Source organism: Choloepus didactylus, chromosome 5 (assembly GCF_015220235.1).
Source record: "Choloepus didactylus isolate mChoDid1 chromosome 5, mChoDid1.pri, whole genome shotgun sequence".
Lineage (NCBI taxonomy): Eukaryota > Metazoa > Chordata > Mammalia > Pilosa > Megalonychidae > Choloepus > Choloepus didactylus.
The window spans coordinates 10,180,682-10,207,935 of record NC_051311.1 but is presented as its reverse complement, the minus strand read 5'-3'; the positions used below and the strand labels follow the sequence as shown (position 1 = coordinate 10,207,935).

At 35.6% G+C, this 27,254-nt stretch overlaps 2 protein-coding genes across 9 annotated transcripts in view; both read left to right on the top strand.

The window, feature by feature from the left end:
- LOC119535544 (ankyrin repeat domain-containing protein 26-like) overlaps positions 1 to 27,254 on the top strand; it is a 961,331-nt gene that overhangs the window by 602,291 nt on the left and 331,786 nt on the right. The window lies entirely within an intron of this gene.
- The window catches only part of ABI1 (abl interactor 1), a 121,177-nt gene that overhangs the window by 91,493 nt on the left and 2,430 nt on the right, over positions 1 to 27,254 (top strand). For 2 of the 4 annotated variants that reach the window (XM_037837922.1, XM_037837920.1), the window contains 5 exons: positions 933 to 1,073; positions 12,350 to 12,450; positions 17,198 to 17,371; positions 20,218 to 20,304; positions 23,899 to 24,084. In XM_037837922.1, coding sequence (XP_037693850.1) covers positions 933 to 1,073; positions 12,350 to 12,450; positions 17,198 to 17,371; positions 20,218 to 20,304; positions 23,899 to 24,084 — 689 coding nt within the window. The remainder of the gene's footprint in view (positions 1 to 932; positions 1,074 to 12,349; positions 12,451 to 17,197; positions 17,372 to 20,217; positions 20,305 to 23,898; positions 24,085 to 27,254) is intronic. The other 2 variants (XM_037837923.1, XM_037837921.1) reach the window with 1 other exon arrangement.

The following is a 27,254-nucleotide window of genomic DNA, read 5'->3' as shown; positions in this document are numbered from 1 at the left end:
TTTACATTACGGAACTTTGAATAAGTGGTCTGTTTTACGTAGCTTGCCGTGGTAGCCTGCGGCTCTTCTGTTTCCCGTTACCTGGTACCTGAGGCTTGGGGCCTCTTGGAGTGCTTCTGATGGTGCTTCCGCTGGTGGACTTAGGCCCATTCCTGATAGTGCAGCTCTGTGGGACAACCAAGAGGAGAGGTGGCAAGGCAATAGTTGGTGGCTTCTTCCTTCCCGATTCCCAGGATAATAAAAATATCGAGTCCTTAATAAGTCATTTCTGGAAGATTGTGCATCTTAACCTAGGAAATACCATATTGCGTTCCTTGCTTCTGGTGAGGGGAGTAGCTGATCACTGTCATAGTGACAGCGATCAACAGTCAACTTTTTGGAGGAATTTAGTTGCCATTTTAACATAGTAAGAGATTAAATAGAAAAGTAAAAATCACTTATTGAGAATGTGATGGCTTTACATCTAGAATTAGAATGTACTTCTCTGTATATTTCCACACTAAGTTAGGAATAAATTGTGGAGGAGATATTTAGCTTCCATAATATAAAGGACAATAGTTTATGGGTCCAGTGTATAGGTCGAGCTGGGAACAATGTGCATTTTGTGGTTTGATATTATCGAGCGATTTTAAAATCAAAACCATTGTTTTTGGAAATAAGGTTGGAACTTTAAATTACCCTTTCCTGTGGTTTTCCTAAGAAAGGGTAACACATTTTAGTTTTTATTTGTAGTAACAAAATTCATATACTTCAATGAAGAATGTATTTTTTTTAAATAAACTTTTATTACCATGATTTTTCTAACGTGTGTGTGTGTGTGTGTGTGTGTGTGTGTGTAATCACATTACACTTGGTCACAAAGGGACAGTCGCAACTTTGGAGAAGTACCATTTGCTTTTTATCATTTTTCTTTCTTTGGTTTGCTCCTTTAGACGGAATACTCCTTACAAAACCCTGGAACCTGTTAAGCCCCCAACAGTTCCTAATGACTACATGACGAGTCCTGCTAGGCTGGGAAGTCAGCACAGTCCAGGCAGGACAGCCTCTTTGAATCAGAGACCGAGGACACACAGGTAAACCTGAAGGGTGAGCACTGGAAAATCTGGGAGCGGGGAGCTGAGCACAGGTAAAGCACTACTCTAATCTTCACATAGAATGTAAAGGGGAAGGCAGTAATAGTGAACATGTTCCAGTAAATTTGTGTCTTAACTTCTGCCTTTCAGGTTTTATACACCAATCTGTGCTATTAGCTGATTGCTGATATGTCATCCTTTTGACAGAGTATATTTGACATGTGTATTTGGATCAAGGCTAAACAATTTTTTAAGTTTTTTTTTTTTTTTAAAGTCAAGGCAACCCTTAAATATTTTTGGATAAAAGGTTAAATGCCATAGGAATTATGCAACATGATTTATACTTGAAGAGGTTGGAGGAAGGAAGATTTAGATTTAGCTTAGATCTGAGGAAGAATTTCTTATGAGAGTTGATAGGCTAGAATATGTTATCGTATAAATTGTTTTAAAAATGTTTTAGAAATCCATTACCTAGTAGATTTTTAAAACCTTGATTATGGAGCATAACACACATTCAGAAAAGTATACACTTTAAAATTAAAATGGATTAATAAATTGAACATATCCATTTAACAGTGTAACCATCACCTAGATCAGAAAATGGAACATTACCAACAACTCCGAAGCCCCCTTTTGTGCCCTTTCCCAATTCTTGCCTCTACCCCTTTCCCCCCAAAAGTAGCCAGTTGCACTTCTCTAAAGCAAGATAAGTTTATTGTGTAATTTAATTTGTTTTTGCTCTTCAATTTTACCCTCACTAGTAAGTAACCTTTCTTAGCCTTAAGTTGGTAAATTAGAGATAATAACTTAGCAAAATTAAATAGGTTATAAAAGCCCTTAGATTTTAGGTAAATGGTATTTGTTGCTGTTGCTATTGTTAGTACAAAAATTGTTGTATTGATATCTGCAGATACTATATCAGGTCAAGTTCAAGGAGAATCAACTTTTCTTTTTTTTCTTTGTTGCTATTGGATCAAAAGGATGGTTTTTCTCTATAGTGGAAGTAATAATAGTTTAATCATATTCAGATCAGGTATTAAGAGTTACTTCATTAGATGCTAGGGAGATACCAATAAGTGAGATATAGTTCTTTTTTTCAGGAATTTCATTTAATGTGTCAGAAGATATTATTTGGATTTTTCCCAATTAATTAAAAATATAAAAACATTCCTAGCACTCAGGACATACAAAATAGGCAGTGGGCCATATTTGGTCTGTGAGCCATAGTTGGCTAACCCCTATGTTAGAAAAAAAGTTATGTAAGCCAATCATTGCAGTAGAGCATAATAAGTGCAGAAATATTCATATGTCTATGATGTAGTGGTGGCACAAAGCAGAGTACTGAATGATCACCTGGCTTGAGGGAGTTAGGGAGGTCTTCATATCTAAGCTATTTTTGCCATATAAACATTTTTCCTTTTATTTCATTAACCTGATTATCTAATTCTAGAAAATGATCATCTTGGAGAAGAGAACAAAAATTTTATCCATGCAGTGCAAATCTTTGCCCTGTTGTATTTCGGGGCTTATTTAGCAAATGATTTTGATTTTCACACTTAATATTGAGTCTCCGGCTACACATGCACATATATGTCTGTGCATATGTGTATGTGCACACACATGTCTTAAAACAATGAGAAATGGAGAGATCATCTACCTAAAGGGGCAGTAGATACATAGGCAGCAGAATGGATGGGAATTGGTTAGAGTTTAGCAGAAGTGACTCTTCCAGTATGCCTCAATCCTGAAACTTGACCATTACTGTTTATGTTTTACTTATTTTCCAGAAAAATTCCCTGTTCTATCATTTTTCTTTGTAGTGAGTGGAAGTTTTCATGTTAATTCCAGACTAGATTGGCCACCCTTTTAATTAACTTTCATGACATCTTGTACATTTTCTTTTGTAGCATCCATTACACTATTTTTTAATCATATTTTTTCATTGTGGCATCTGACATATATACATAGAAGTGATAACTTTCCAAGTGCAACCCAATAAGTAGTTAGAGAGCAAGTTTCAAAGAATGTTATGGGTTGCGGTTCCACAGTTTCAGGTATTTCCCCACTGTGAAATATAACACATATGCAAAAAGATAATAACCTTCAAAGTGCAATCCAACAAGTAGTTATATGGGAATTTCCAAAAATGTTGTGAGTTACAGTATCATAGTTTCAGTTATTTCCTTATGTGAGATGTTACATATATAAAAAAGGTGATAACTTTCAAATTACCATTTAACAAGTAGCTGTAGAGCAAATTTCAAAGAAAGCAATGGGTTACAGCTCTACCATTTCAGTTTCTTCCTTCTAGCTATTCCAATACCCTAGCAACCAAGAAAAAGAAAATTATATGGAGATTCAGTATTCATAATCCTTTGTTAAATTCCATCTTGTCTGTTGCTACCCCTTCCTCTAGTTTAATCACTTTCCCAATCTTCAGGGATTTCTAGGCAGTCAGCACCCTGACTTGTTCATGTTGAAAAGGGGTGTCAACGTAATAGGAAAAGCGGACACATCTGGTTGATGTTTTTGAAGAGGGCTATTGCCTATGGATTTTGGGACTTAGCTGGCATAGGAGGTCTCTGAAGGATTTAAGTTTCTGAAGAATAAACTTAGTGATTGAATTTTTTATAGTCTCAGATAGAGGTCCAGGTATTCTTTAGGGTTTTGGGACTACTGTTGATTTGGGATTATCATACTGTGGTCATTTGGCATGTCTAGCTGAAGCTTGCATAGGAGTAACCTCCGTGTCAGCCTCTTGACTTTATTTGAACTCTCTTAGCCACTGAAACCTTATTTTATTGCCTTTATTTTCCCCCTTTTGGTCAAAAAGGCATTCTCAGCCCCTTGATGCCAGGGTCAGACTCATTCCCAGAATCCATGTCACACATTGGCAGGGAGACTCATTCACCTGGGGGCTTCTGTCTCCTCGCATCAGTGGGAGAGTGATGAATTTGCATGTTTGGGCTTAGAGAGAGAAAGTCCACATTTGAGGAACAAAAGAGGGTCTCCGGAGGTGACTCCTAGGCATATATTACAGGTAGGCTTAGCCTCCTCTTTACAGCCATAAGTTTCACCTGAGCAAGCCTCAAGCTCGAGGGCTTGACTTATAAAGTAGGGGGTTACTGAATTCACATAGCATATGTTCTGTCCACAGTAATCCGTCCCTATTTCACATTATCGTCACTTAGTTGTAAAATCCTCATCACTCTACGTTTTAAACAATTCTCATGACCCAGAACACCCCATAGTTCTTTTCAGCCCTTAATTATTTGTTCCTAGTATTTGTGTGGTACTAGTAAGGTATTCCTATTAATTATAGTCCCTAGTATGCAAAAGGTAGACTTTTCCCATATACCATTCTGTTGTCAATGCTCTGTATTAGTGTCATACAGTAGAAATATATCATGCAAACACCTATCTGTATTTGTAGTGCTGATCTGTGGCATATATGCCTTTAAACAATCACTTTCGATCCTGTTTGCCTTCACTACAACTCCCATTAACAAACAATCATCACCCCTGTCCATTCCCATACCTTTGAACTCACCATCATTAAAATATCTGAACATATTAGATTATCATCCCCCCTTCACCAGCCTATCACTAGGTCTCCAATATTGTACATTATAAGACATTGATTTTATATTGTTCAGGGAGTTCATGGTAGCGGTTACATACAGTATCTCTCCTTTGTGTCTGACTTATTTCACTCGGCATTATATCTTCATGGTCTGTCCATGTTGCCATATGTTTCAGGACCTCGTTCCTTCTTACTGCTGCATAGTATTCCATTGCATGTATATACCACATTTTGTTTATCCACTCTTCTGTTGAAGGACATTTGGATTGTTTCCATCTCTTGGCGATTGTGTACAGTGCCGCTGAGAACACCAGTATACAAATGTCTGTTTGTGTCACGGCTTTCAGATCTTTTGAGTATATACTGAGAAGTAGAATTGCCAGATCGTAGGGTAATTTGATCTAGTTGTCTGAGAAATCGCCAAACTGTATTCCGTTGCAACTGTACCATTATACATTCCCACCAGCGATGAACAAGAGTCCTAATTTCTCCACATTCCTTCCAGCATTTGTTGTTTCCTGTTTATTTAATGGCAGCCATTCTTATTGGTGTGAGATATCTCATGATAGTTTTGATTTGCATTTCCCTAATAGCTAGTGGCCATTTGTATTTTGTCTTCAGAAAAATGCCTTTTCATATCTTTTGCCATTTTATAATTTGTCATAGAATTCTCAGGATTTTCTAAATATAAGATGGTATCATCTGCAAATAATGGCAATTTTACTTCTTCTTTCCAATTTGGATACCTTTTATTTGTCTTGGCGAATTGCTCTGTCTAGAACTTTTAGCACAATGTCGAATAATAGAGATGACAGTGGGCTTCCTTGTCTCATTCCTGATCTTAGGGGGAAGGTTTTCAGCCCTCACTGTTGATTAATATGCTGGCTATGGGTTTTTCATATATGCCCTTTATCATATTGAGAAAGTTTCCTTCAATTCCTGCCTTTTGAAGTATTGTTATCAAGAATGGATGTTGAATTTTGTCAAATGCTTTTTCAGCATCTATGGAGATATTTGATTTTTCCCTTTCGATTTCTTAATGTGTCGAATTACGTTAATTGATTTTCTTATGTTGAACCACCCTTGCATGCCAGGAATGAAGCCCATTTGGTTGTGGTGTATAATTCTTTGAATGTGCCTTTGGATTCAATTTGCAAGTATTTTGTTTAGGATTTTTGCATCTATATTCATTAGGAAGATTGGCCTATAGTTTTCCTTTTTTGTAGTATCTTTATCTGATTTTGGTATCAGAGTGGTATTAGCTCATAAAATGAGTTAGGTAGTGTTCCTTTTTCTTCAGTTTTTTGAAAGCGTTTGAGCAGGAATGGTGTCAGTTCTTCCTGGAAAGTTTGGTTAAATTCCCCTGTAAAGCTATCTGGCTCTGGGATTTCATTTGGAGGTAGATTTTTGATGACTGATACTGACTGAATCTCTTTGCTTGTGTTTGGTTTGTTGAGGTCTTCTATTTCTTCTTGGGTCAGTCTAGGTTATTTATGTGTTTCCAGGAAATTGTCCACTTCCTCTAAATGGTCTAGCTCATTGGCATATAGTTGTTCATAGTCTCCTCTTACGTTTTTTTTTTTTTTTTTAATCGGGATCCATAGTAATTATCCTCTTGTCATTTCTGATTCTGTATATTTGGGTCTTCTGTCTGATTTTGTTAGTCTAGCTAAGGGTCTGTCAATCTTGTTTATCTTCAAAAAGAGCCAACTTTTTTTTTTTGTTGTTCTCTCTATTGTTTTTTTGTTCTCCAGCTCATATATTTCTGCTTTAATTTTTGTTGTTTCTTTTCTTCTACTTGCTTTAGGGTTAGTTTGCTGATCATTCTCTAACCTCTTCAGTTTTTCATTAGGGCTTTGGTTTTAGCTCTTTGTTGCTTTTTGATGTATGCATTTAGAGCTATAAATTTCCCTCTCAGCACACCTTCACTGCATCCCACAGGTTTTGATAAGTTGTGTTCTCGTTTTCATTTGTCTCTAGGTATTTACCTATTTCTCTTGCAGTTTCTTCTTTGACCCACTGGTTGTTTAAGAATGTGTTGTTTAACCTCCATATATTTGTGATTGATCTGGTTCTTTGGTGGTTGTTGATTTCTAGTTGCATTCCATTACGGTCAGAGCATGTGCTTTGGATAATTTCAATCTTTTTAAATTTACTAAGACTTCCCTGGAGAACATTCCATGAGCACTAGAGAATATGTATCTTGGTACTTTGGGATGTAATGATCTGTATATGTCTAAGTCTAATTCATTTATTATATTGTTTAGGCTCTTACTTTCCTTATTGGTCCTCTGTCTAGTTGTTCTGTCTATAGAAAAGAGTGATGTATTGAAGTCTCCCACTAGTATTGTCCACATGTCTATTGCTCTCTTCAGTTTAGCCAGTATTTGTCTCACGTACTTTGAAGCTCCTTGATTGGGTGCATAAACATTTGTGGTTGTTATTTCTTCTTGGTGAATTGTCCATTTTATTAATACATAGTATCCTTCTTTGTCTCTTATGACATCTTTGCATTTAAAGTCTATTTTGTCCATTATTATGATAGCTACCTCTGCTTTCTTTGGGTTGCAGCTTATGTAGAATATTTTTTTCCATCCATTCACTGTCAGTCTTTTTGTGTCGCAGGGTCTGATATGAGTGTCTTATAAACAGCATATCTATGGGTCATACTTTTTAATCTATTCTACCAGTCTGTATCTTTTAGTTGGAGAGTTTAATCTGTTTACATGCAAAGTTGTTGTGAAGGGAGTTCTTGAACCAGCCATCTTATCCTTTGGTTTTTAGTTGTCAAATCTGTTTTTTCCCTCTCTTTGTTTTTTCTTCCTTTAAATTGTTCTTAGTAATACTCTTCAGTTCTGTGCCCTTCTCCAGAATGCTCTCTCCTTTTTTTTTCTTAGGTGGTAGAGCTCCCTTTAGTATGTCTTGCAGGGCAAGTCTCTTGTTAACAAATTTTCTCAGCATTTGTTTGTCTGTGAGACTTGTAGGCTCTCCCTCTGTTTTGAAGAAGAGCTTTGCTGGATATGGAATTCTTGGCTGACAAATTTTTTCTTTCAGAATCTTAAATATGTCATATCACTGCCTTTTCACCTCCATGGTGCTTGCTGAGTAGTCAGTAACTTAGTTGTATGTTGTTTTCCTTGTATATGGTGAATCACTTCTCTGGTTGCTTTCAGAACTTTCTTCTCGTCAGCATTTGACAATCTGATCAGTATGTGTCTCAGAGTGGGTTATTTGGATTTATTCTATTTGGAATTCGTTGGGCATCTTTGATTTGCATATTTATATTATTTAGAAGGGTTGGGAAGTTTTCCCCACCTGTGTCTTGAAACACTCTTCCTAGCCCTTTTCTCTTTTCCTTCTGGGACACCAATGATTTTTATATTTGTTTGCTTCATATTGTCTTATCATTTCCCTGAGAACCATTTCAAATTTTTTTATTTTTTCACCATTTTTTCTTTTGTGTGCTCGCATTCAATTGTTTGTCCTCAGGTTCACTTATCCTTTGTTCTGGTGCTTCACATCTGCTATTGTTATGTCCCTAGTATATTTTTACCTTGATCAACAGTATCTTTTATTTTCATAAGATCTGCTATTTTTAATTTGTTCTTTCAAATTCTTCTTGATGCTCTTCTAAAGTCTTCTTTATATCCTTTTTGTCTTTAGCCATCTTGTTGAAGTTGTTCTAGAGATTTGTGTGTACTTCCTTAATTAATTGCTCCAAATTTTGTGACTCTTCCAGCCTTTTAATTTGTTCATTTGGCTTGTCCATGTTTTCTAGATTCTTCAAGTGCTTTATGAGTTTCCGTTGACTTGCTTGTCTTGATGATGTTGTTTTTTGGGGGAAATTCAGGATTTTTTGAACTTATAAGTTGGCAGTGCTACAGCTTGCTGGAATGCAGTTTCCCTATCCTACCAGCAGGTGGCGGTCTTTTTTTAAAAATACAATGTTATTGGTGTATATGCGCATACCCTACAGCTATCCACAGTGTACAGTTATTCACAGCACCCTCATACAGTTGTGCATTCATCATCAGAAGCAATTTTTGAACATTTTCCTTAATCAAAACAAAAGTAAAAAGCAACACCTGAAACATTCTATCCCACCCTATTTTTCATTTAGTTTTTGTCCCCTTTTTTCTACTCTTCTGTCCGTTTACTGGAGAAAGGGCATGTGAGCCATGAGGTTTTCACAGTCACTCAAGATGCTGTCCTCAAGATCCATTCACCTAGTTGTGTGTCTCACAGCTTCATTCCTTCTTGCAGCTGCTCAGTATTCTATTGTATGTATGCACCCCAGTTCACCATTCTGTTTATCAGTCGATGTACCCTTAGGCCACCTCCATGCATTGCAGATTGTTAGTACTACCTCCACAAACACCAGTGTGTAAATGTCCATTTGTGTTCCTGCTCTCAGATCTTCTAAGTATATACCCCTTAATGAGGTTGCAGGGTCTTATGGCACCCATATACTTAGCTTCTTGTGGAACCATCACGCTGTCCTTTAGATAGACTACTCCCTTGTACTTTCCTGACAACAGTGAATAGGTATATCCCTCTCTCCCATGTTTTCTCCAGCACTTATATCCCTCTGTTTATATTTTTCCCTGCAATTTTATAGAGGATATATTCACATAACCATAGAATCATCCACAGTGTACAATCAGTTGTTCACAGTAACATCATATAGTTGTACATTCATCACCAAAGTCAGCACTTGAACATATTCATTACTTCAAAAAAATTTTCTTTTGAAAGAATAGTAAAAAAAAATTAAAAGAAATTAAAATACCACACAATATGATATAATAACAAGGTCATACAACACCACCACTACCAAGAATCCCATACCCCTCCCTTATATCCCCCTCTCATGAACATTTAGCTTTGGTATATTGCCTTTGTTACATTTAATGGGAGCATATTACAATGTTACTGTCAACCATAGACTCCAGTTTGCTTTGATTGTATTTTTCCCCAATACCATCACTTTTTCAACACCTTGGAAGGTTGACATTCATTTGTTCTCCCACGTGTAACAACATTTTTATATTTGTACATTTAGTCACCATCATTGACCACTCCAGGTTTCACTAAGTTATACAATCCCAGTCTTTATCATCTTGTCTTCCTTTCTGGTGTCATACTTGCCCGTAGCACTCCTGTTTCAGCTTTACTCACGGATATCTTTGTTCAGTGTACTTACAATATTGTGTTACCATCACAGTGTTATGCTATCCATTTCTGGATCTATTCAGTCAATCCTGTTGAACATTCTATACTCCTTCCACATCAAATGCCCAATCTCTACCCTCTTTCTATCTTTGATAACCTGTGTTCTCAGCTTTTGACTCTCAAAGTTTGATCATTAATGTTAGTTCATATTAGTGAGACCATACAGTATATGTCCTTTTGTTTCTGGCTAACCTCGTTCAACATAACGTCCTCAAGATTCATCCATGTTATTGTATGTTCCGTGACTTTGTTCTGTCTTAACAGCTGTATAATATTCCATCATGTGTATATACCAGTTTGTTTATCCACTCTTCCGTTGATGGACATTTAGAGTGTTTTCTTCTCTTGCCAATTGTGAATAATCCTGCTATAAACATCAGTTTACAAATGTCTGTTTGTATCTTAACTTTCAGTTCCTCTGAGTTTATACCTAGTAATGGAATTGCTGGATCATACGGCAGTTCTAAACCTAGCTTCCTGAGGAACCGCCACACTGCCTTCCAGAGTGGTTGCAGCATTCTACATTCCCACCAACAGTGAATAAGTGTGCCTCTTTCTCCACATCCTCTCCTGCACTTATAATTTTCTGTTTTATTGTTAATGGCCATTCTAGCAGGTGTGAGATGATATCTCATTGTGGTTTTGATTTGCATTTCCCTAATAGCCAATGAAGTTGTGCATCTTTTCATATGTTTTTTTAGCCATTTGTATTTCCTCTTCAGAAAGGTGTCTGTCCATGTCTTTTGTCCATTTTTAAATTGAGTTGTTTGTCTTTCATTGTTGAGTGGTAGGATCTCTTTATATATTCAGGATATCAAACCCTTATCTGATACGTGGTTTCCAAATATTGTCTCGCATTGTGTAGGTTGCCTTTTACTTTTCTGACAAGGTCTTTTGATGTATAAAAGTGTTTAATTTTGAGGAGATCCCACCTATCCATTTCTTCTTTGATTGCTTGTGCTTGGGGTATAAGGTCTCAGAAGCCACCTCCTATCACAAGCTCTTTAAGATATTTCCCTACATTTTCTTCTAATAGTCTTATGGTCTTGGCACTAATGTTTAGGTCTTTGATCCATTTCGAGTTAATTTTTGTATAAGGTATGAGATAGGAGTCCTCTTTCATTCCATTGCATATGGATATCCAGTTCTCCAAATACCATTTATTGAAGAGGCTGCTCTGTCCCAGTTGCTTTGGCCTGACTGCCTTATCGATGATCTATTGTCCGTAGATGAGAGGGTCTATTTCTGAACACTCAATTCAATTCCATTGTTGGTGTATCTATCTTTATACTAGTACCATGCTGTTTTGACCACTGTAGCTTTGTAGTATGCTTTTGTCATACTAAAGTCAGTTGGTGTGTGACAGGTGGTGCTCTTGAGCCATCTTTTATTCTCAAGCTGGTCTTTCCTGAACTTCTCCTATGCATTGGGCCAGGTCCAAACTAGGAGGGGGTGGGGGGGACCAATTAGTGCACCTGTTCTCAGTGTGCCCTGGGGACTGTCTGCCCTGGGGCTGTGATGTGGGCCCTGTGCAGTTCAGCAGGGAGTCAGCCTCCAGTACAGACATGCCCTGCTTCCTCCCTGCCATTTGCTGTGATCCTCTGGGATGTGAGAGGGGCTCCTGATGCCTCCATATGGTGCCCTCTCCTTTCCCTGCTTCTTGCCAGTGTATCCCCTGGAATTCTGTTTGGGGAGAGTAAATGCTGTCTCTTGGATTCCTTCATGGGAGCTTCTGACTGTGTGGATGTGGTGGATCACTTCCCCAATTAACTGCCGAGGTGGGTGCACAGGAGTGGAGAGCCACTGCTCACTCCCTTGCCTGGCGGCTAACTTCCTGGGCCAACCCAGCCAGAACAAACTCACCCTGTCCCTTGAAGCACAGTCTCTGCATTTTGGGCCAGGTCCCCATCACTTACTGTAGGAGTCCCTGTATGGCTGGTCACACCCCAAAACCATGGTCCCAGGCATCCTCCGGCCCCTCTCTAGTTTCTTTCGTGAAGGAGAAGCCCGCCCTGCCTCACCCTCTTCACCGTCTTCCTGGAAGTCTACACTGTTTTCTAATGTCTGTTTTCACATGCTCAGCTGTGAGTCCATGATGATGTGGATCATGTTTGCTTTGTTCTCTGCTGTTCATAGCAGGTCCCAAAGAAACACTTGCTGACTGTATGATAAGATTTTATTGGTAATACCTTCCTCAATAGATTGATCTCTTCTGGCACTTCTGAGGACCAAGTTCTCATTACTGTACATTGGTTTCAAATATGTTGAGAAGTAGAGTGAAATACAAGAACTACTTCAAGTGGTTAAGATTAACTAGGGTTAAGATTTGTAATGATCACTTTTTAAAATTTCCTGTTTTATATGTGTTACATGGTAAAAGGGGTTTTAGTGGCCTTAGATTATCATCTAGTTTTTGGATAGATCTCCAGCTTTGCCTTCTTCTGCACTGTTTCCTTTGCAGTGGAAGTAGTGGAGGAAGTGGAAGCCGGGAGAACAGCGGAAGCAGCAGTATTGGCATTCCCATCGCCGTGCCTACACCTTCCCCGCCCACGGTTGGACCAGGTATGTCACCTGTTCATCTGGTCTTCATGGGTAACAGTATTTACCAGCTTTATTAAGGAAGGTTGAAGTAATTTAAGGTTAATTGGATAAAATTATTCAATTTATGTGATTTTTGCTGGAAGGAAGGCTAATTTCAAAATACTTTTAGATTGAGTTTCACAGAGTCTATAGGCTCTTAACAGTTGCTTCTCCTTATATATGAAGCATATTAAATAACTTCTGAAAAAACTCACTGGCTGTTTTGCTTTAGAAATACTTGCCTTGGTTAGTCAAGAATGATTTTTATTATTTCAAGAGCTAACCAGTATTTTGTGGTGCTCCAACCAAAGGATCAAGTGTCTAAAAATGTGAATTATAGTTCAAAGAGTTTTTGTGTTGCCTCTTAGGGTAGGATCTCAACTCGGTTGTTAATTTGTTCTGTGACTTTACTACTTTCTGTGCATGTTATGATATTCAGTACATATTTCAGTGAAATACCATGAGTATAAAATAGGAAACGTTCTTTTACTTTTTAGAAAGTATAAAATTTAAGAAATCATTACAGTTCTTTAAATTGGCCCCTTAATTTTCAATGCATTAGAGCCTTCTTCATTGTTAAAAAATATCAACTTAAAAAATGAAAATGATACAAAACTGTTAGGGAGAAATTCTAAGCTTCTTAAGGATATTGTTGTAAAAAAGAAGAAAAAGCTACTTATAAATATAGCCTATTTTATAGTTAATGGAGATACAAACTCAGCCTTTTTCCCACTTAATTTCTTATTTGAACATTTTAACATTGGGTGATTTTTTTTCTTTTTCTTTTCTTGCACATACATTGTACTGTCTTACTGTTTCAGAATGTGTAGTTCTCTTTCTTGAACTCTGACCTGAATTGTGAACTATTTTATTAGAAAACATTTCTGTCCCTCCTTCTTCTGGAGCTCCACCAGCAATACCACTTCTCCCAGTGAACACTGTGATAGGTGAGATTGCATAACCATTGGAGCAATTTAACTTACTTTGCATAATTTGTAATAAACTCCTCTGTATCTAATAAATGTTAGCTTTTATAGTTAGTAGGTTGTAGGTGGTAATACAAAGGTTAAAGTATTAAGACTAATCGATAATAATTTCATCTTCTGAAAGGCTTCTGAAGTTACACAGAAAACAAATATAAAATAACTTTCTTTGTAATGTGAAATGTTTCTGTGCTTGGTTTGTTACAAGCAATGTGCTTTGTTTGTTTCGATTTTTTTCTAGGAAAATTATAACTGATTTTTCAAAAATTTTTGTAATTAGCAATGTAATCTTATTTATTTTTTTGTTTTCAAGTGCAACTTGATTTGGAACTCCCTAGTATACACAGCAGTCATAGGATTGGGGTGTAAAGGTGGGGACAGGAGGAAAACAAGTGGAAATGAAAATGGCATGTGGTGTGGGGTGCACTGAGGTTTTGCTGTGGGTCATGGTTTGAAAAAATCTGAAATCATTTGTGATTAAAATGCATTTAAATTGTTCCCAAGTTGGGTTTGACTGGATTGCACATATAAAGAACTCCAAATATAGACTCATTATAAAAACCTTTCAGCCAGTAATCTGGGTGGAAAGGAATAATGAAGTGTTTCAAATGGTTTCAAATAAAAAGAGCTGAGTTTCAGCTTTAGTGAGATAAAGCTGTCTGGCAACATCTTTTCAAAACACATGTGCACATGTACACAAAGGAAAAGGGGGAAAAGAGATAATTAAAAAGACCCTAATAATAGAAATTGTTGGTGTAAAGTCCACTTGAAAAAACTACCCTCAACCTAATTAAAAATTAGGAAAGCGAAAATTAAAACCACAACGAGAGACTATTTTGTCCTTGCCTAATAGATGAAAAGATACAAGTCCACTAGTATGGAATGTTGTGAGAATGTGTGTAACAAGAAGGAACATGCTGGCAGGAGTTGACTAGTTGATACACTCACTTTTGAAAGTCATTTGTCATTACCTGATCGAGGTGAACATGGACCTATCCTCGATTTATAAATTTCATTTCTAGGTATTTTCCCTGGAGCACTGATTCTCAAAATATGGGCAGGGGTCCCCTGGGCATAGCCAAGATCCTTTCATAGAGTCTGTGAGGCCAGAACTATATTCATAGTAATGCTAAGACATTATTTGCCTTTTACACTCTTTTTCTCTTATAAGTGTATGGGGGAATTTTCCAGAGGCTACCTGGTGCGTGATAGTCATTGCTCTGGTGGCTAATGGCATGTGCACCTGCGTATTCATGTGTTTTAGAGATAACACCAGTTTTAATTTCTAATGTGGTAATTATTGACAGATAAACCTCACATCAACGAAAGCTTTTTGGGGTTCTCTAATTTTTAAGAGTGGGCTCTAAGACTGAAAAGTTTGAACACCATTGCCTTTAGAGCAGTGACTTTCAGAGTGTGATCCCTAGATCAACAGTGACACAGCTTTAGAAATATAAATTCTCAGGTCCCATTGTTGACCTATTAAATCACAAACTTTGGGGATGGGGGCCAGCAGTTTGTATTATAACAAGTCCATGAGGTGATTTTTTAATCAGCATCGGAGTCTGAGAACCACTGTTCTAGAGAAATCGAGGAACCACATTTAGGAATGTTTACAGACATAGTATTAATAATACCAAAAATCTGGACGCAACCCAAATGTCTAATAACAGTAGAATGGATAAATAAGTTGTGGCGTATTTACATACAAATAAAGCAGTAAAAATGAATTATCTATTGATATACTTATCATCATGGATAAATCTTAAAAAGTAATATTGAGGTAAAAGAGCAAATCAACAGGTTATGTATGGAATCATTCCATTATAAAAGATCATAAATTTGCAAAACTCTATGTGTATTGTTTACTGTTATGTATATGTCTGTGGTAAACCTATTTAGAAAAGAAAAAGAATGTTTAACATATACCTTGTTGGATTTGGAATCCAAGAGGGGGATTTCAGTGGTACTGATAATACTCTATTTCTTGAGCTGGGTATTTATCTTCTTTTTCTTTAAATCATAGATACATACACACATCATTTGGTATTGTGATTTATTTCATAATAAAATATTAAAATAAAATTTAAAATAGGCATACTTTGGGATTGCAAAACAGTTGGTTTTTTATTTTGAATCACCAAAAAAAATAACTTGGATTCCATATGCTTTTTATACAAGTCAAAGAAATATAAAAATCATTTTACAGAGAAATCTATAAAATGTGATTAAAAGCTTCTTAGCTCCTCTAGAAACCTAGCTGTACAAAATTACTCATTCAAGAAGGGTTTCAAATTTCTTTCTATTTAGAACATGGGCATTTGGGTGATTCAACTGATTAGTGACTGCCTATGGCTTGGGAACTCCAAAATGTTACATATTAGCATTCCTTATTAATGAAAACCTTATTAATGTACAGTATTAGCTAATAACTTTTATGATCTCTAGGAGAGGCTAAATGAGACAACTGAATGAAGATAAACTAGGATGCTGTCATTTTACTTAAACTGGCATAGAGGTGGTATCTTTGGGTGGGGTAAGGAGAAGTAAACTTTGAAAAGTATAGTTAACTGTAGAGGCTTTGAACTCTATTAACCCTTTAAATATTAAGCCTCTGAATTGTTAGTTAAGAAATTGAGTAAAATTTTAAGGTTTTGTGTATAGTATGGAGAAGGATAATGGATTTTCTAAACCAAGCTACCTTAAAATGTCCATATTTTACATGGTCTAAAAATTTCCCCAGTTTGGTCAGTCACCAAAGAAGACAGTGACTTAATAGGATAATCTTTAAAAATTTGGAAATACATAACAAATATGGCATTATATATAAGTGCTTTGAAACTAGAAATTTAACTTCTATAAATGGCTCTACTGTAAAATGTATTGATAATGATAACTGCTAATACAACCAAAATTCAAATCAAATAAAAATAGTAGCAGATGTGGGAGATATGCTTGACAGTTTAAATTTTATAATTTAAACTGGATTTGGTTAGATAAATTCTTACACTATCTTTCTGCAAATTTTGAGAATGGAAAGGAAGAAGTTTGTAACCAGAATGTCATTAATGCTTTCACATCTAAAAAGTTATGCTTCCCCCTCAAACTATCTTTTGTTACTTATTTTTGTTGGAGAGACACAATTTACATATGAAACCTATATATTCTAAAATGATACATAAAAATATTTATATATAATGTTAGTACAGGAGCATTTGGGATTATACTTATTTAAAAGGCTTAAATATGCTATTTATTACTTCTGCTTTCTATACAGTATCTGTTTTTCCTTCTGTTTTTAGAGCTATTTAATTTTTGTTCACAATATGATTCTAATTTAATTTCATGCTCTTCTCACTTAACACATACATAGAAACATTATATGTAGCTACATCTATAAGCATGTGTCAATAAGAAATGATATGTCCTTGTCTAGTCTGCGGAGACAAAAGACTAAAAAATACCACGATATCAAGTGTAGTTAACTCTAGCTTTAATTACAGATGGATTTTAATTTTTTAAACTTATCTTCTGTTTATATGTTTGACATGAATTAATTTTATTTCTACATTCAAAACCAAAGAGATACTTGATTTTTTAGATTTACTTTCCTCTTTATTTTGCGCTGCAGGCTGTAAACAGTTCCGTTTCTTACTGAGAGCCCCTTTTCTTTGCTCTGCCCTCTGAGGTGATGCGTGATGCTAAAGTGTCTTTGTTGGTTGCCTTTGACTAATGCCTTCCTGCAGCCCCGGGCTCCGCTCCTGGTTCCCAGTGCGGCACAATGACCAGGCAGATGTCTCGGCACAGCTCTACCACCTCCTCGGCCTCCTCCGGTGGATACAGACGGACTCCCTCTGTGACTGCCCAGTTTTCTGCTCAGCCTCATGTTAACGGAGGTCCACTTTATTCTCAAAATTCAAGTAAGCTTGTGCTTTGCAGGCATACCGCAACAGTGGAGCTCCTTTTGAAGGAAATTGTTTGAAACTGTTATTCTTGCCAGTGATAGACAACAATTGAAGCCACACTATTTCGTGTTTACTTTTCCTTTAGGAAGTTAGCCCTTGAATCAGACCCTTTCTGGCTTACTGAGAAGACTTAGTACACTAAAATTTAACTGATGCTTTACTTCAATAATGTATTTTTATGACTACAAATGAAATTAGAGAACAAAACCATAACTGAAATAAATTAGACTGAATTTATTTTTATTGACATGTTTGAGATAGTTCAGTAATAGTAAAATAAAAGACAAACGTGGAAGTTTTCCTTTAAAATAATATAACAAAATTGCTGGCTATCACTTTTAAGGTTGTTAACCTATATTGAAATGAGTTCAAAACCATTAAAAAACATTTGTGGTGCCTGCTTAACTCTGTCTCTGAATAATTCTAACGGGGGAAGGATTTTCCTGTGATTTCTTTCTGTTTACCTCAGATTGCACATCTCAGCACTAACTGAAATAAATGTTTAAAAGCTGATAAGATTAAAAATAGTATTAGCATGTAATGTTAGGAAGTTTGAGTTGTCTGGGGTAGTCATTAATTTCACTTTTCATGTTAAGTTGCTTACTTCTAAAAAAGAAAAATTTCCAATGAGCCACTGTCCAGTGAGCCAGTGTCCAGTATTTGTCCTGGGCCTGCAGCAGAGATCCCTGGGCCCAGGCAGACTCATCCTTCCCCACAGAGCTTTTGTAGTGACTTTCTAGAGCTGCATGCATTTTACATCTATTTCAAAACACTGAATAGTCACTTAATTCTCCATATTAAGTTGGTTTAAGCTCTTTTTGTTTGTAATGCATGTGCTGAACATATAAAGCAGAGGGGGAATTTCTCGTTTTTTGTTTAAATACTGTATTAGAGTTAACAATTTTTTTGTCATAGCAGAAACTCCTTTAAGAATTGAAAACTACTTTAGTAGAAAGGTCAAATTCACAGATAATCCTAAAATTTAAACAACCTTTTTTCCAGACTAAGATTTTCATCTAAGAGACTAAGAAGTATTAAACTTCACCAGTCAGGATTGTTCCTCACATTTTCCCTGATCTCCTTCTAGTAATGAAAGCGAGCCAGTGTCTGAATACTCCATATTTTCTGTTAACCTCACAGGTTTTTTGAACTCTTATTTTTCATATTATGCCACATTCTTAGATCCCATCTTTATGTTCATTATTTTTCTTTTCACCACTGGGACATTTAATTTTGCTAGTGACTCTTCACCTAATACATGTTTGCATAGGTTTATTTTAACACTACTTGGTATTTGCAGACAAGACAGTATCATTACTGAATGTCTAGGTAAATTTGGCCACATTCTAAATATTTTCTGTTTTGTCAAATTAATTATCCTTCAATCTGAGTTATGTTGGTGTTGTAGAAGTAGTAGTATGTAAGCTGTTTTTAGTGTTTTGATGTGCATATTTTCTCTTCTGTCTAAATGTGGTGGTAATAATTAGTATCTTCACAGCATAGCTTTTCTTTATTTTTATGTGTTAACCAGCACAGCTAGTTACTAAGGGTTGTGTCTAAAAATTTCTTGTAGGTTTGTGGGAGTTTTTTTTTTTTTTTTTAATAAAAAACTCTATAACTTTTTATTTATTTAAAAACCTATACAGAGTATCAGAATGATGAGAACAAATTACACAGTGACGTGAATGTTATTTTTAGTCCTAAAACATATATTGGTGGACATATATTGCTCTGTTACTAAGTTGTTGCTTCTTTGAACACTGAACTTCTTTCAAACTTCTATGCTTACCAGCAAAATTGTACATTGGATTAATTGGAACTTTTTTTGATTAAATGATTCTTGAGGACTAATAAATTGTTTTTCCTGTGAATTTAGTGTTACTCCTTTGCCGACTAAACTAAATTTTGCTAGCCAGTCCTATCGACTTTTTCTGAGCAATCTTTGGCAATTACTGTCTTGTTAAAGTGAGACAAACCGGGAACATATGAATGTATCTTCTAGTTTATGTTACAATTTTTAATACTTTTGCTGCCCACAATGAGCATTTGGTGCCAATTTCCTATAACTTAAGTCTTCTCCAGTAAGAAGTTAGACTATTCAAGCTATCCAGTGATTCATTAGAAATTACTTTAATGCAAATACATATTTTAACTACTGGAGATCAGGTCTCCTTTGTCTTACCAGAAACCTGTGATTAATTAATTTATTTATATAAATAGTCATTCCCTAATGTATTTGTTTTATTTACTTTCATTTATTCACATTTCCTAAAGCTGGACAAAGCTGTTAGGTTATAGAGATGTGGCAGAGATACTATCCTTGAAAACTTAATAGCTATTTCATGATTATCTGGATTTTATTTTTATCATTTTTTTTTTTTTTAATTAGAGAAGTTTGTAGGTTTACAGAAAAGTTATGTAAAAGATACAGCATTCCTATTTTTAGGAGTCTTACCACAGAATTTGAAAATTTCGTTGCATAAAAGTGAATGTGATGGTAATATTTAAATCTTCCCCAAACAATGTAACATTAGGACCAAATTAAGTGTATGTGTTCTTTTATAAAATTAACTGCTTGGCTAAGCACAACTTGGCTCCTTAGGCTTGCTCGTGGAAAATAAACTTGAAGAAGGTTCTGCAGGTTTTTGTTTTGTTGTTTTGTTTTGTTTTGTTTCATTTGCGAACTGTTCTTTGCATACTTATGTTTGTGGTCCTTGTAACTGACTTCTGCTTTTTGTTTGTTTCCTTTTCTTTCCTTTATCTGTTTTACTTCCCCCATACTGTGTGGTTGTGGCTACCAGTTTCTATTGCTCCGCCCCCTCCCCCTATGCCCCAGTTGACTCCACAGATTCCTCTCACAGGCTTCGTGGCCAGGGTGCAGGAAAACAGTAAGTTTGGGCAAACTGAGCTGTCCCAGGGTAGAGGCTTTCTCCTTATAGCATGCATGGCTGACAAGTCATCATTTTCCTTACCTTTATTGAGAAGCTAATCTTATCTTGAAACTAGGTTCAGATATGTTACTGAAGCTGAAGAGCACGGTCTTCAGTTTTTTTTTCTCTTTGTGCATGATTACTGACCCAGATAAATTACAAACTGCAACTTTCTTGTGTATTTAAATGAGATCTTATGTATTTAACATGAGATCTGTTCTTCACAGATTCTTAAGGAAAAGTAACAAAACATAAATATTCAAATTGTATGGAAACTATTAGCTTCTAATAGATATTTGGAGAATTAATTAGAAAACATTTTGGTATTCTGTTGCTAACAAATTTATCAGGATAGCTATACTGTGAGATTAAATTTATTATGCAGTTGAAACTTTTGATTTTTCCCTTTAATAACAAAAAAAGTTAGAGTGCTTTGTAGTCTCAGTTTAATACGTAAATGATTTTGAACCTATGTAAAGGTTCCTTGTTAAGATAAGAATGAATCTCCAAGAGTAAGGAAATTACATCCATGCAATCCATTTAAGGGTGAGTGATAATCAACTTAGAGCCCTCTTCCATGTTTTGCTTACAAACAAGCCCCTGAGGATTTTTTCTGAGTAAGCAGCCCTGTTGACTTTTTTATACATCTTCTCTGAATGGTCAGGTTTAATGATTTTTGGAAACTTTTTGACTATATGGGTTTAATCAGGATAGACTAGTTTACTGCCCGATTACATTGAGGTTCCAGAACATGGATCATCCTAACTTCATGGCCATGGTGAATGTTTGGCACAATAAAAAATACCACTATCACTGAATTTTGTTACGCCAGAATAGCTGTTGAGACTCAAATGGTAATGTGGTCTAGTTCTTACTTCATTTGAGGCCATCACCATGAAAATAAGTATCAGAATGGTTTGAACAATTGTGTAACATACCAGCCCATCTTCCAGGAGAATAAATTGTGGAGAATTCTGTCCTTTAGCTTTTGTTGAACTGTCGTATTTTCCCCCAGTCGAATATTTGTTTATTCATTGTTATGTGGTAGGCTCTGAGAAGAATATAGTTTAAGACAGAGTCCCTGCCTTTAAGAAATGTATGATTTAATGGGCTTTTAATAAAACATTGGTTTCAAAACCACAATGTAGTTGAAATTACTGAGTGTAAACCAACTTTATTTTTAACATTCTGTTTGAAAACTAATGTTTAAACATTTAAAAATAAGTGAGTTTTATTTTTAGAAATAAGTGAATAAGGGTAAACTTCTGGTCCTTGATGCTGCGAGAGTTTAAAAACCAAGTCTGTGAATTATTTGGAAATATTTAAAAACAGCCATAATGAAACATCAATTTTGTGGGTCCAAAGCTCATTGGCTAGCCTTTTAGTAAATTTTTATAGAAGTCCAGTATTAATGTTTATTATTCTAGGCATACATGGACTTTGCTAAAGGGCCTTTTGGTATTGGTTGGGTCTTTTTGCCAACCATATGAATGTGAACTTGAGCCAGTTAGCTATCTTTTGTGTGCTGCATGTTCCCCAATTTTATTTGGTGTCTATTTTCTTTGAAGTTATTAGGAGGATTGGTGATAAACTGCATATCACTACTTTGAAAGCTTTATAAAGTATGAATTTTAAATTAATAAGTGTTTCAGTTTAAGACATGACCTTCTAAAAGTGTGAGCAGTGTGTCAATATGTTAGTGATTAACATCAGAAAACATTTTTCATTTAATTATGCATGGTGCTAGACAAAGTATTATGCCCAGAGAATGAGATTGACCAGACCCCTGGCACTGTGTACGTAATTTGAAGATAGACCAGTGTAGTTTCACAGCAGTTGGACATTAAGACAATTGAGTGAAAGCAAGCTTGTAAAGTTACATGTAAATCAAGAGAAAATGCAGGGTAGGAATTTAGGCAAACATATGTAATTTGCCCATGAAGCCAAATTAAAGATATTTGCTATGGCTGGTGTCATGATAGGTTTGTACTCATTTTCTCTCCTCTCAGTAGTACTAGAAAGCTTTATGGAGGAGGTATGGGCAAAGGTAAAGTGGATTCACGCTTTTGGTGGAAAAAGAAATTGTAGACCTGTTTGACAGCTATCGGAGTGAGCATCAACACACAGGATTTGTATTTTGATAGCCTTTCTCATCCCCTAAGAGGATAAAAATAGAAATCACAGACTTGAAGTGGTTACGGGAGTAGAGCTATTATCTGCAAATGTTCTAAACCCTTGCTTTCATTCTCAACACTTTATTCCAGTAGGATGCAGTAAACTTTGGAAACCTGTATTACAGATAGATTATGACTGCTTTCCTTGCTCACATAAATAACCCCAAAACTGGCATGTGAGTTAGTATGTTTGCAGTATGAGCGTCTCCCCTGCAGCTACTACATAGTTCCTGTGTCAATTTGTAGCAAACCATTTTCGTATGTGTTTTGAATTTTTAAAGAAATATGTGGATCAGAAATTTAAATTAAGTATTAGTTGTGTTCCAACTGTGAATTCCTTAATATTTGGGAGCATTCGTTACCTGGTATCATAATAGTTCAGTGAACACAGTGCTAGCCTGACATTTTTCCACTTCACCATTTACTCCATTGATTATTTAAAGCACACATATACATATAGCAACCATCTAAAATTTGAGGTATGAGTCATTTTTATTGTTTTGCATGAAATAAATTTCTTTCCTTTTGTCTTTTTATTACATCTTCCCTCAGCACTTTGTTTTTTAAATCTTAATTGTGGATATATTCCTAGTAAATTGGGATTTAGTATCTCCCTCATCTCATATTTATGTTTTACTAGCAATAATGCAAAATCTTAGCTTCCTTTCTATATTTAAAAATGATTATGAATATAAACATTTTTGATAATATTTAATGAGATTCTTTACTCTTTGGGAATTATTTTTTAGTTTAAATTTTCTTATCCTGTTAAGATTTAAATAATAGAGAACCTACACACCAAAGCAGACCAAATACTACCAACTTTTTCCCTTTCCATTAAAACAAACAATAATAAATAAACAAAAATCCTCCCACTGGAGACTTACTTCTAGTTTTTTTTTTTAACTAAAGCTATTTAAAAGCACAAACCAGGGACATGAGTGAGTATAATCAAAGATTATCAAGCCATTGGTGTAATGCTATACGTAACATTTGCTGCAGTCCAGATGACAAGTGTAGTGTAAGGCTTATTTTAGGCATCTAGTCTCTAACTAAAGTAGTATGTCCTGACCTGAGCCTGATAATAAGGAAACTTCTTTTACGCCTACTATCCTTATAGATAGAAACGTCTCCTAACCTCCTGCATTGATTAATTTGTAGTACTTCCTGATGACCTTATTTTCAGCTTTTTATTGTTGCAAAATTATTCTTAAGTGCTATAGGTATAAGCTTTAACACACCAAGCTTTTTTTCCCAATCATTGCATGTTTTATTATAGTGCATGCTATATATGTTAGAGCTTTCTTAAATTCTACTAACTTATGAAATTCCATTTAGTCTAATTTCTGATTCAAATTAATTATCTGAATCCTTTTAGTTGCTGATAGTCCAACTCCACCCCCACCACCTCCACCAGACGACATTCCCATGTTTGATGATTCTCCACCTCCGCCGCCACCACCCCCAGTGGATTACGAGGATGAGGAGGCTGCGGTAGTTCAGTATAATGATCCATATGCAGACGGGGATCCTGCCTGGGCCCCTAAGAATTACATTGAGAAAGGTAAGTGACAATCATCATATTTGATGTAAAGGAAAAGAACTACTTAAAGAATTCTAGAGCTATGAAGAACATCCTATAGGGACGTCCCTCAGTGTTTCTCAACCTTTTGAACTGTCCTCCCGGCCAAGATGATTTAGTTGAACTTTGTGTCCTACACTTTGTATTATTTCCCAATATAAAGGGAGAATTCTCTTATTTTTTAACTTAAAATTATATTATAATGTCAGATGTACTTTTTTTTTAAACTACGTATGCTTTAGTAAAGATTTAAAAAAAAATTTCAAGCCCTTCTAATAGGTATAGAAGCATTTCATGTTTAAATATTTTAAAATATATTGAGTTATATAATGAAAAAAGGCCTCAAGGTTTATAGTTAGGTGCTTTCATAAAAAAGAAATCACTAGGATTCCATTTTACAAAATTATGTAAAATTTCATTTACAAAATTATGTAAAAGGGTTATAATGGCCTGACATTTACTGTATCTATTAAGAAATGGTGGGTAGGGAAGAAACAGATCCTGTTTTCAGAGAGTTTATTTGGTTTTCCCCAACCAATTCTATTTTTAAACCTATATATCTATAGAGTTTTGGAAAATGCATGCAATTTTAGTTGACCACATTTCATTGCCTTCCATTGACTTTATTGAGTTAACCAACTTGAAGAAAGTAGCTGTAACTCTTGAGGCATTCTCACTGGCCCAAGTTTTGATGCAGTGCTAAAAGTAAATTTGCTGTTTTCCTTATTTATATTTTGAAACAGTAAATATTTTACAAATTGTTCAGGAAGTCTCGAATATTTTGCTTTACCATTTAGATTCCCATGTACCTTTGGATAGAGATATCTTATGGTTATTGTGAGGATGGTAAATGTCAGTCAGTAGTCTTCAATTGTGTTTTTGCCCATATTTTCTTACCTGGTAAAGCAAATTTATTTCGAAGTGACTATAAAAATAGGACCATTATATTATAAGTTGACAAATTTGGTATGATACAATGGGTAATACACTCAGTAACAAGCAGAATTAAAAAGCATCTTGTGGAATAATGGGTCTTAAACCAGAGGTTGGCACTCAGTTTTGTAAAGGGCCAGACAGTAAGCATTTTCAACTTTGCCCGCCATACAGTGGTCTCTGTCACAACTACTCAACCCTGTGTTGTAGTACAAAAGCTGCCATAGACAATACATAAATGAATGGATGTGGCCATGTTCCAATAAAACTTCATTTCCCAAAATATGGCTTGAATTTGGCCCATGGACCATTGTTTGGTGAGTCCTAGTCTAAACCAAAAAAGTAAAGATTGATGTTTGAAGTCTTTATTTTCTGGTTTGCTAATGCTGCCTGTTATGCAAAATACCAGAAATGGATTGGCTTTTATAAAGAGGGTTTATTTGGTTACAAAGTTACAGTCTTAAGGCCATAAAGTGTCCAACAACAGGGTACCTTCGCTGAAGGATGGCCACTGGCGTCCGGAAGACCTCTGTTAGCTTGGAAGGCATGTGGCTGGTGTCTGCTTACTTCCAGGTTGCATTTCAAGATAGTGTTCTCCAAAGTGTTGCTCTTGGGGCGTTTTGTCCTCTCTTAGTTGCAGCTGCTCTTCAAAATGTCACTCTCAGTTGCTCCGAGTCCCTCTGTCTGTGAATTCCTTTATACTATTCCAGTGAGCCAATTAACACCCACCCTGAATTTCCATGGAAATTATCGAATCAAACATTTCACTCATGGTTGACTGAGTCACATCTCCATGGAAACACTCAAAGAATTCCAATCTAATCAACACTAATACATCTGTCCCCACAAAATTGCATCAAAGAACATGGTGTTTTTTTGGACATAATTTATATAAACCAGTACACTTTATAATCACAAGATGAAAACGGGTTTAATAGGATTTCAATTGAGTATGTAAATCAACAGTAGGGCATGGCTGTTCTGAAAGCCAGATTCTTAGGGTAAATTAAACTTCAACCTAATAGGTACCAAACTGATCACATTCTTACTAGTCATTTAGACTAGTGTTATGTCTAATTCTGAGAATCACATTTCAGGGTCTTGCAAACAGGAATGCCTTCAGAGAAGAATTATCAGGAAGCTAAAGTAGCTATAAAGCACATCTATAATAAAGAACATTTGAAAGCATTTATCCTGAGTTGGAGAAAATAAGATTTTAGAGGGACTAGCTAGCTATCTTCAAATATTTAGCATATAGAGATAGGATTAGTGTATTAGACTTCTGGAGTTGCACAGACCCCTGCAGTACACACAGAAGGGAGAGTTTGGCTCTCTATATGGATTAGGATCCTGGCAAGTAGAATGGACATTGAATTGTTAATGGTTAAATACTTAAGAGTGAGAGAGAGAATGTTAGGGAATATGTGTGTTGGGGGCTTGGGGTGTGGGTGGGACTCAGTTCCATTCACAAAGGGGACCTCGAATATAGAAATGTAATTGATCGATCTAATTACTTTCACCAACACTTCATATAAGTGGAACTAGAACATGAGGAAATAGTTTTCATTCCACTGAAAGACTTATGAGGGTACCAGACCTTTGTCATGATCAATATAAAAATCATGTGTACCACTCAGACTCTAACCTTTTTAACTGTAACTCTGAGTACCAAGAAATTGATGTCACTAAAATTAAATCAAAGTCATTAAATAGTGGTAAATTAATAGTAATCAATTGATAATCAGTTCTTATTATGCAATTTTCCATACTCATGGTTTGTTTCTAGCAATCACCTGATCCTCCTGGGTGGCTATTTAGCCAAAAGTAATACCAGGATAATTATTTAATATTATTTATTGTTTTTTCTTTTTTTAAATAAATTGATAAGCCCATGGACTCTTAATCATAATACAGTGATTCTGTTGCAGGATTAAAATGGAGGCAAATGGACTTGTTTAATTTACTTAACATAGTATTTTCTAAATGGGGAAACAATGGCCTATTTTAACTTAGCAAATGATGTTATGGATCAGTAGTTCAAGTCTCCCTTTTTATAATATAATAAATTACTAATGTAGAATAATTACGGGAGAGAAGCCATCTTTGTTAGGGGAAAAATGAACTTCAGAACATCTTGAAAGCTCTGTTTTAAGAAAAAAATAGTTACCAAGAATACCATGAGGTAAATCAATGAAAAAAAAAACACACCTATGTCACAT